The sequence below is a fragment of the Mobula birostris genome, chromosome 2, assembly GCF_030028105.1.
Source record: "Mobula birostris isolate sMobBir1 chromosome 2, sMobBir1.hap1, whole genome shotgun sequence".
Taxonomy (NCBI): domain Eukaryota; kingdom Metazoa; phylum Chordata; class Chondrichthyes; order Myliobatiformes; family Myliobatidae; genus Mobula; species Mobula birostris.
In genome coordinates this window covers 222,001,862-222,012,888 of record NC_092371.1, presented here as the reverse complement: position 1 = coordinate 222,012,888, position 11,027 = coordinate 222,001,862, and the positions used below count along the sequence as shown (strand labels likewise).

The following is an 11,027-nucleotide window of genomic DNA, read 5'->3' as shown; positions in this document are numbered from 1 at the left end:
ACAATGCTCTCCATCCCCTTGCCTCTCTTGCTGTCCACTGCACCCCTAATCTTGGTGTCATCGGCAAATTTGCTGATCCAGTTAACCACATTATCATGCAGATCATTGATATAGATGACAAATATCAACAGACCCAGCACTGATCCCTATAACACACCTCTAGTCACAGGCAGTGAGGCAAACCTTCACTACCGCTCTCTGGCTTCTCCCACGAAGCCAATGTCTAATTTAAGAGAACACAGCTGGGAAACAAGCTCTTCAACCTAACAAACCCTTGGTGGCCATCAAGCATCAATTTTACATTAATCCCACACTAATCCCAATTTTATTCTCCCACATTTTCACGAAATTCACCCGCCCTTCTCTCCACACATTCCCCCCCCCCCCCACAACCCTGTGCCAGATTCCACAATCACTACCTGTTGGAGGCAATTTATAGCAGCCAATTCATCTTCCAACCAGCACGTGTATGGTGTTGAGGCTGGAAACCACATAGTCTTGTTTCACAAATGGCTAGAATGCAAGTTTAGCATTCCTAATTGCTTGTTTAACAGAAATGTTCTTGTATAATGCTCTGAGAATTGAACATAAAAGTAGTAAGATTATATTTCAGATATATAGGCCATTGGTGAGTCCACACCTAGACTGCTGTATACAATTTCACTCACACTAAACAGCAAGCTAGCTGGGTGCTATGCTTGACTTTCCTTTTAAACCATTGTACAGTGGAAGGGACTGAGGTGGTAAACCAAGACCGAAAACCAAGGGAAATCGGAACTTGTAAAGTTAAGGGAATTTATTTTAAGGAGAATAAGGCACACAGTGAAATTGTCTGAGATGTTACTTAGTAGTATGATAAATTTTCCAGTAAACTGCTGAGTCTTCAGGAAGCACATGAAACCAGGCCCTAGGTAAATCAGATGCCAAGTTATCAAGATTTCTGAACAAAAGGATAGCAGATGGTTGGAGTTTTACGGAAAGGTTATGGCTATATAGGAAAAGGAGAATTATCAGAGATGACCAGAAAAGAGGTGATCAATATAAAAGTTTGTGTGAAGAGAGCTCTAACTTCCTTAAGCTTCTGTTCTTTTTTCTGAATGGCAGGCAACAAATAAGGATTTTTAAGGACTAGCTTTATTTCTCAGATGTAGATCAAACCATACAGTGAAATGTGTCCTTTGCTTCATTGACCAATACTGTCTGAAGATGTGTTGAGGGCAGCCTGCAACTGTTACCAAACTTCCAGCACTGACGTACATGTCCACAGCCTACTAACCTGTACAGTTTTAGAATGTGGTAGGAAACTAGAGCACCCAGAGGAAATCCACATCATCGAGGGAGAATGGACAGTGGCGGGAATTGACCCCTGATCTCTGACACTGTAAAGCACTATGCTAATGGCTACGCAACTGCACTACCCTGTCTAAGTACACGTAATTACTGCACAGAGTCTTGTCATCTTCAGAGTTTTCTGATGACTCTGCCATAGTTGGATGCATCAGCAAGGGAGATGAGGCTGAGTACAGGGCTACGGTAGGAAACTTTGTCACATGGTGTGAGCAGAATTATCTGCAGCTTAATGTGAAAAAGACTAAGGAGCTGGTGGTAGACCTGAGGAGAGTTAAGGTACCGGCGACCCCTGTTTCCATCCAGGGGGTCAGTGTAGATATGGTGGAGGATTACAAATATCTGGGGATACGAATTGACAATAAACTGGACTGGTCAAAGAACACTGAGGCTGCCTACAAGAAGGGTCAGAGCCGTCTCTATTTTCTGGGGTGACTGAGGTCCTTTAACATCTGCCGGACGATGCTGAGGATGTTCTACGAGTCCGTGGTGGCCAGTGCGATCATGTTTGCTGTTGTGTGCTGGGGCAGCAGACACCAACAGAATCAACAAACTCATTTGTAAGGCCTGTGAAGTTGGTTTGGAACCAGACTCTCAGACGGTGGTGTCTGAAAAGAGGATGCTGTCCAAGTTGCATGCCATCTTGGACAATGTCTCCCATCCACTACATAATGTACTGGGTGGGCACAGGAGTACATTCAGCCAGAGACTCATTCCACCGAGATGCAACACAGAGCGTCATAGGAAGTCATTCCTGCCTGTGGCCATCAAACTTTACAACTCCTCCCTTGGAGGGTCAGACAGCCTGAGCCAATAGGCTGGTCCTGGACTTATTTCCTGGCATAATTTACATATTACTATTTAATTATTTATGGTGCAACTGTAACGAAAACCAATTTCCCCCGGGATCAATAAAGTATGACTATGACTATGACTATTACTATGACGTATGCATTGAGAAACTGTGTACGTGTCTAAATACAGGTATGTTTTAGAACCGTACATGAAGATTCCTTGCAATTCTATAAATCAACACTTAAATTCTGTCTGCTTTGGCATACAAGTCCTATTGGGAAAGTAAAACAATTGCACCTCTTGTTTATGCTTGAAAATATTGCACATTTCATGAATGTGCTCAATAAACGTTGAAGTTCAGATTTCAAAGTAAGATATCTGGAATACAAAATTCCTTAACAGCAGTAAGCAGCGCAAACTCCCCACTGACTTAAAGATGGCAGGTACAAACTTGCTTGACTTTTGGGGATATGGACATGCTAACACTCTGACAAAAAAAGTGCCCCAATCCTCATCAGTGAAATCATACACAGTAACATCACAACATCACCCAAACAATTGATAATATTTCAGGTCTGGAATACTGAATAAAACCCTACAACAAATCAACTGGAAATCAGTGTTAACAACCAGTCCCTCTGTGTGTCATTTGGGATTATCAAGGAAAGCTGTAGATCTTAATTAAACTCTTTTTATTAGAGTAACGATTTGAACAGACAGATTAGCACTCTTGAAATACTGAAGAACACCTGAAAGATTTCACTGTATCATTTGATACAAATGATAATACAAATTGCTCTGGATCAACTGATGGACCCTAGAGAGAGGGGTAAACATTGACCAGTCCACTGGAGGTTATCATTTCATCCAGTCCATCTTCGTCATGTGTTACATCAGGAAGTCTAATAGCATAAGACCATAAAACATAGGAGCAGAATTAAGCCATTCAGCCCATCAAATCTGCTCTGACATTCCATCATGGCTGATACCAGATCTCACTCAACCCCATACACCTGCCTTTTCACCCTGTCCTTTGATGACCTGACCAATCAGAGAACTATCAACTTACACTTTAAATACACCCACGGACTTGGCCTCAACCACAGACTGTGGCAGAGCATTCCACAGATTGACTACTCTTTGACTAAAGAAATTCATCCTTAACTCCATTCTAAAAAATCACCCCTCAATTCTGAGGCTGTGCCCTCTAGTTCTGGATACCCCACCATAGGAAACATTCACCCTAGTCCTTTCAGCATTTGGTATGTTTCAATGAGATCCCCCCACATTCTTCTAAATTCCAGTGAGTACAGGCCCAAAGCTGCCAAATGCTCCTCATATGTTAACCCCTTCATTCCCAGAATCATCCTCGTGAACCTCCTCTGGACTCTATGCAATGACAACACATCCTTTCTAAGATATGGGGCCCAAAGCTGTTGGCAATACTCCAGGTATTGACTAGTGTCTTATAAAGCTTCAGCTTTATCTACTAGCTTTTACATTCTATCACCCTTGAAATAAATGGCAACATTGCATTTGCTTTCTTTACTACAGACTTCACCTGTAAATTAATCTTCTGGGAGTCTTGCATGAGAACTCCGAAGTCCTTTTGCACTTCTGATCTTCGAACCTTCTCCCCATTTAGAAATAGTCCGCACTATTGTTCCTTTTACCAGAATGCATTATCATACATTTCCCAACGCTGTATTCCAACTGAATGAAATGAGGTGGCTGACATTTCAGCCAAGCAATCATTTAAAATTAAAGATATACTGTAAATGTAGTGGCTCCTTTGCATAAAGGGGAGATGATCAAAGTCTCTTTGATCACTGTGGCAACAAAGCAACAAAGTTGGGATATCCCAACTTTTATCTATTGCCCGGTACTGCTGCCATATATTAAAAAACACAGATTTCATGACATGTGTGGGTGATAATAAACCAGATTCTGATATGGGTCTCCATTGTGGACTGAGAGTGAGAAGGGGGAATCGTGGTTAGGGAAAGGGAAAGGGAGAGTGGAGGGAGTGGGAGCACCAGAAAGACATTCTGTAATGATCAATAAATCAAAGGCATGGGATCAAATGACCTTGCCTGGTGTCTCAGGGCGGGGTGTGTCTGCACCCATGCCACCCTCTACCCCGGCACTCCTTTTCTGCTACCTGACCCACAAGCCTTCTGTGTTGCTTCACCCTCTCAATTCCCGACATCCTTTGCTCCTGCCAGATTTACAAACTCGCTTTCCGAACATATATTGACAAATATGGGACATGTGCCTAAGACTTTTGCACAGTACTGTATAAAATTCAAAAGATGGTAGGAACTCAAATGGGAGATGGGTATAGAAGGAGGAGAGATGATATGCTCAAATATTTATGTATTGGACAACGAGGATGAATAATTCCTTGCTCAGAATTATTATGCATGATACAGCATATTTGTAAGGAGTGCACTTGTCAAGAAATGGTGCAGTATATGTTGTTTGGAGGAGGTGCTCGACAGTGGTCCCCAATTTACATTGGGTTCCACCAATGTAGAGGAGGCCGCATTGGGAGCACCGGACACAATAGCCAACTCCAACAGATTCATAGGTGGAGTGTTGTTTCACATGGAAGGACATTTTGGAGTCCTGAATGGTGGTAAGGGAGGAGGTGAATGGGCAGATGTAGCATTTTGGTTGCTTGTAGGAGTATGGCCAGGAGGGAGCTTAGTGAGGGCGGACGAATGGACAAGAGAATCACAAAAGGAGCAATCCCTGTGAAAGTGGAGAGTGGGGAGAATATGCGGGGGTGGGGGAAGTAAAAATGTGTTTGGTGTAAGGATCCCATTAAGATGGCGGAAGCTGTACAGAATGAGGTGTTGAATGCAGAGCCTCATGGGTTGGTAGGTGAGGATAAGGGGAACTCTACCTTTGTTAAGGCGGTGGTAAGATGGGGTGAGAACAGATGTCTGAGAAAGGGAAGAGATGGAGGTGAGGGCAGCATCAATGGTGGAGGAAGGGAAGCCCAGTTCTTTTAAAGAAAGGGGACATCGCTGATGTCCTGGAAAAGAAAGTCTCATCCTGGGAGCAGATGTGGGGAAGATGAAAGAATTGAGAAGGGGCAATAGCATATTTATAGGAGACAGGGTGAGAAGATGTATAGTCAAGATAGCAATGGAAATTGGTGGGTTTATTAAAGATGTTGGTAGACAGTTTGTCTCCAGAGATGGAGACAGAGATCAAGAAAGGGGAGGGAGGTGTAATGTTTCCCAACTCATCTGGCACTACATTGACAACTGCATTGGTGCTGCTTCATGCACCCATGCTGAGCTCGTCAATTTTATCAACTTTGCCTTCAACTTCCATGCTGCCCTTAAATTCACTTGGTCCATTTCTGACACCTGCCTCCCCCTTCCCTCTTCTCACCTTCCACCGGTGCTTTTCCTTCTTCCTTTCTCCCATTAATTGTCTATTTATTTATTGCATTTGCACAGTCTTTGTTTGTGTGAGGTTTTTCATTGATTCTTTTGAACTTTGTTCTACTGTGAATATCTGTAAGGAAGCAAACCTCAGGGTAGTATATGGTGACATATACAGTCTTCGATAATAAATTTACTTAGAACATTTGAAAATCAGTCGAAGCATCTTGACGTGTAAATTTGTATAAAATGCTAGAATTAAATCACTATTTATTTATATCCTGTTTGTAAAATAGATGTGTTAATGCATTCAATAAAGTTGTGGGAAGCGACATTTAAAATGAATGAATTAAACCTTCACATGATGTTGTGCTCTATAATTCCTTCGTTAATTTAGAACTTATATTGTTACTTGATCTTCTGCAGTTCATTTTTAGGCTTTTATTTATACCTGCATTACCTTTTCACAATTGGAACAGATTTTAAATGCCACATAAAGGTGGTATATTTGGAATATTCTTACTGTGACTACATACCTGGAACAATATAGTTCAGGAATCCATCATGGTGTATTGTAGTTCCTTCACATTTATTGTACCCTCACTCAACACATGAACAATTTTTTCCATTACACTTGCAGATTAGTAACTATGCTAAGGATACATTTATTATAAATATCTTGAATCAATTTATATTTCTACCTCTGTGCAGGTGTGGAATAGACACTGCAAAAGCTTCTTCGAAATATGTAAATGCAGGTCGGCAAGTGAAATCAGAGGAAAACACAAACCGAATTACTTTGGCATAATTACACATTCCTTCCTATTTCAAATTTGCTGTTCTTACTTTCTGAACTATTTATCCCTCCCTCCATGGCCGATTCCATTTCTACTGAATTTCAGGACTGAGTTCGTGGTGGACAAGAACCAAAGCTGCAAAGTTGCTGTGCAGCACAGTTCCTTTGTTCTGGTTTGGATTGTAACCTCAACTGCTGATGATGTAGCATTTCATGTTCTCCCTGTGACCACGTGTGTACACAGAATGTTCTTGTTTCTTTCCAAATCCCAAAAAGCTGAGCTGGTTGGTACGGGTTAATTAGCTATTATATCAGGTGGGTGAATGAATTGTTAGGGTGGGGAGGTTAATGGATCTGGAGGAGGATAAATAACCTGAAAATAGTCGAGGGACTGGACTGATGAGAACGCTCTGAGGGCCGGCATAAGCAATATAGCCTCCTATTGCCAGACAATGGGAGCAATAAAAATGACTGACATGTGACATGTAAAGTCTGTAACATATGCATTGTAAATTCTAGAAGGAATCCAACATTATTATCATTTCATTACCACTTTTAACATTCCTTAGGACCACTTTATTGGAGAGTCATTGAAGAAAACTCAGCAAAGGTAGACCAAAGAATTGCCAAAGATACAGGGCCCCTAAAGGTTGAAAGAGCGACTTAGGGGAGATTTCAAGAACTTTGAGCTTTGGCTCTCGTATTTCCAGTGGGGAATTGGAGAAGTGCAGATATCTGCCGCCCTTGCACCTGTATTTGTTAGTTGTTGTCTTATCTAGAGATTAAGGCCTTGTGCTTTCTGTTCAATCTTGTCAAGTTTATTTTGACTGGCACCGGTTTTCAGCGTACTGTACTTATTTAAAGTGGACTCCCCCTCGGTGCAGGGTCCTTGTGCATGTGTGTTTTGAGATTGATTTGTCTTGTGATGTCACTCACAGTCAAACCATTGATGTTCATTTGGAATTCCTTTGAATAAATTTGTTTCAGTCTTAACATGGGAGTGTCGCTCCTCCGCCCCTGGGTGTAGTCATGCAACAGCCCACACTGTGACAATTCTGGGGATCAGTATGACTGAAGGAGATTACAGAGATATAAGATGGGACCAGTGAGAGATTTGAAATGAGTTCAAAGTAAAGAGCCATTGCTCAAACCAGAATCAATTTGGATCATGATGCAGTGGCAACAGGGAATGTAATTTAGAGCAACACACACAAAATGCTGGAGAAACTCAGCATGTCATGCAGCATATATTGAGGGGAATAGACACTCGATGTTTCTGGCTGAAACACTTCACCAGGACTTATATGAGATGCGTATCTTAGAGCAAGTTTAAAAATTAGGCAATAAAGTTTTCACTGGTCTTGTGCTTATAGTAGCTGAGAACAGGTTGCTAAAATATTGATATCCATACTCTAGCAAGCAGAGATATATGAGCAGAATTAGCTGATGTTATGTTGGTGGAAATGGATGACGTTTGTGGTTCAAAACTCAACTTGCCATCAAATGAGACCCTAGGTTTGCAAGCAGTCTAAATAACTCAATGACATTACAGAGGATTGGCATTAGTATCCAAGATGTAGTTATTGTCATATGATTAAGCACATTCTACTTGTGAAGACTTGACAATAAGTTTATATCAAAAATATATTTTATTCTGAACTAGAAAAGTGCAGACATTGAAATTTTGATTACACTTCTCAAACATTACAACAACTGTTCAAAAACAAAAATAATCAAACAGTCATTTTGTCAGATCTATAGCTAATAGTCAAAGATAATTCAAAATAAATTTTTTTGACTTTAAATCTGTTGATCATGAAAGGCTTCTTCCACCTTTACTGTCTCTCAATATCCATTTTGCAAGGCTAACAAACACAATGCACATTTAAATTAACTTAAGACAACTGTACACATATGTACATTATTTACAATATTACAGCTAACAGTGTACAAGCAACGCATTTTCAAAATATAGGCTGAGTGCTGTGACATGTTGTCAACATGTCAGTGTTTTCCTTCGTTAATGCAGTGACCTCTGCAGCTCAGAGGGTGAATCTTTCCAGTTACGTGGTCTCTGATCAACAGCATAGTTTAAGCCATATCGCCAATCATTTTCCTGTAATACAAGGAGTGGAAAATATCATTGTCCATGGGGCAGTTATAGTGACAGGCACAGGTCTTGATGAACATCATCTTTTTCTTCATGAGTTCTCCGTTAGGACATTTGAACTCAACGGGCAGGGTGGCGGTTCTGTGAGGAGTGCAGCATCGGCCATCAGTACAGACGCCACAGAATTTGGTTCTGTAGGATTTCACGCTGGTACAGCCAGAGAATTCAAACTTGGTGGGTCTGTAAACCTTTGGCGTGCGGATACACCGCTTACCTTTCTGTAGGGGTGAACAACAAAAGATGGAATTCAATTGAAGAATAAACAGTGCAAATATAAAGGTGACTGAAAGTAAATTCCAGTTTTAAATTTGCTGATCTACGGAGGTTTTCTTTTTACCTTTATAGTCTCTTTCATATTCATTTCGCAAGGCCTGACATTGCAAAGCCTGGATTGTTTCTCCAGTCTGCACTCCCTGTTGTCATTGGTTACCCGGGTTGAGATGCCCATCCCACAGGTTTTGGAACAGGCACTCCACTCGGTAGTCTGTACAAGGCAGTTAGCACGAAACATGGAGGGGTCAGGGCCATAGGTTGCCTCTTCCCTATAGGCTGGAATAAAGAATAAATCAATCAACTCTTCATCAAAATCAAACAGGTGAACCATCGACTAAAGAATAACATTAATTGTTATTTGTTTCCTTCAAACTAAGTAAGTTACATGTTAAAAAAACAACTTATTAAAATAATATTAAATAACAGTAATTTAAGAGTCTTTGATTCCAGCTCATTTAATTCTATTGTGGAACTTTGTTCAGTATACGATTTTAATTTGCCTTGGTTACAAAGTACAGTCCTAATGTTGATAGTTCCTTACTGGATTGATGCTCAGTTGACCGACAAATATTTTACCTGCCAGTGCGGATCCAAAAATGGCGTCACGAGGCGGCTGTTCGCAGACCCATTCCTCACAGCACTTGCCGGGTACTTTGACCTTCCTGGGTACGGGGCAGTCCGGGCTGGCTAGACGGATGCTCGGACTGCAGACGGGGACGCAGCCGAGGGAACCGTCCATGCAGGTGCATCGGAACTTGCAGCCATTCTGGAAAGTCTCGCCGCTCTTGTATACAGCGCCGTCAAACATGCAAGGAGCCCCTTCTTTAGCTACAAGAGACCAGATTTAAAAAAAAAATCCCCTGTGAGCTAGTTCAACCAGTAAAACATTTCAACTGACAAAACATTTTAGCGAGGTGAAAGAGGTGTGATTTTCCTTCAATTTCTGATTCAAAATAGCTTGGGATGTGGAGAATAGATTGCTCAGACTACACCACCAATGAGTGTGTGCACACGAAAGCTCACTTCAATTATATTTAAAATATCCCGAATATAAGATGTTTTCTGCCGAGTGTACGGCATTTTCTCTTTTTTTCCAGAAACTCTGGGGTTTGTTTGAGTGCCCTCGCTTGCTTGGACGAGCAGGAGTGAGCACGGTGTGTGTAGAAGTCCAGAGAGGAGCAGACGCTTCTTACCAATACAAACTCCAGAGCTGGCGGAGGGGTTGAGCCTGAGCTCCCTGGAGCAGAAGAGGTCCTTGTGACGGTCGCAGGGCTCGCGTTGGGAGCATACCTCGCCCACTTGCTTGGCGCAAACCTTGCAGCAGCCGCAGCCATCGGTAACCAGCGAGACCCCGACAGGGCAGACTGGGGGATTCTCGGGGCATTTACAGGGAGCCTGGCATTCATTGGCGGAGGCCTGTAAATCAAGGATCACCGAAGTTAGAATCAACCCTTGTATTCTGCAGATAGTTAACCCGGGTTGCAATTGATACCAAAATTACCACTAAAATTGTTTGCAGATACTTGAATCTCGAAATCAAAATACTGAAGATCTGCAGGAAAGACAGGAAGCAATGGAAATACTCAGCAGCTTCTCCACAGTTATTCTGCTGGGTATTTGCCGATTCCCGTTTTATTTTTTGCTCGAGCTGTTATATATAAAATATATATATGCAGTTAACTCACCAAACAAGCCAGTGCCATTAGCAGGAATGGTACAAAGTTAACGTTCTTCAGTCCAGCAAACATGTTGCACTGGAGTTTCCTTCCTCTTGCAAAGCAGTTGCGATCGAGTCGATCTGCTGAGTCTTGAGTCTTTCTCTCTCTCTCTCTCTCGAGAAGTTTGTATCTGTTGAGTGGCTGAAGCGAGGGCTTTTTATCCTGTCCCAGTCGGGCTGACGCAAGTGGGCGGCCGCCCTCGCCAGCAGACTTGCCTTTGGATCAACACCAAACATTCCAGGGCAGCTTCGCAGTTCCTGCCTCACACCGGATTGTATCTGACCTCTTGACACGCCGCATACCTCCAGCCCGACGCGCTTCAAAATAAGAGCAGCGCTGCCAGCCGGCGACCCAAGTGACGCGAGCTTCCCCCCGGGCTCTCGGGAATATTGAAATTTTAATTTAAAGCCAAACAATACTAGGAAAAAAACGAGAAAAAGCCAAACAAATTTCAATATATTTTTCATACTCACATCATATGAAAAGCTCCAGATCCTCTTCACTGGAATGAGTGGAACATACGGCATAAA

The 11,027-nt window shown here is 42.1% G+C and overlaps 1 protein-coding gene across 1 annotated transcript; it reads right to left on the bottom strand.

Moving 5' to 3' along the window:
* Window positions 1–7,966: 7,966 nt before the first annotated feature.
* On the bottom strand, window positions 7,967–10,748 carry LOC140194092 (CCN family member 2-like). The gene is given in 6 exon segments (XM_072251512.1): window positions 7,967–8,724; window positions 8,844–9,055; window positions 9,356–9,607; window positions 9,973–10,195; window positions 10,465–10,598; window positions 10,601–10,748. Coding segments are annotated over 6 exon segments (1,251 nt in total). The 5' UTR covers window positions 10,734–10,748; the 3' UTR covers window positions 7,967–8,427.
* Between the last annotated feature and the right edge of the window lie 279 nt (window positions 10,749–11,027).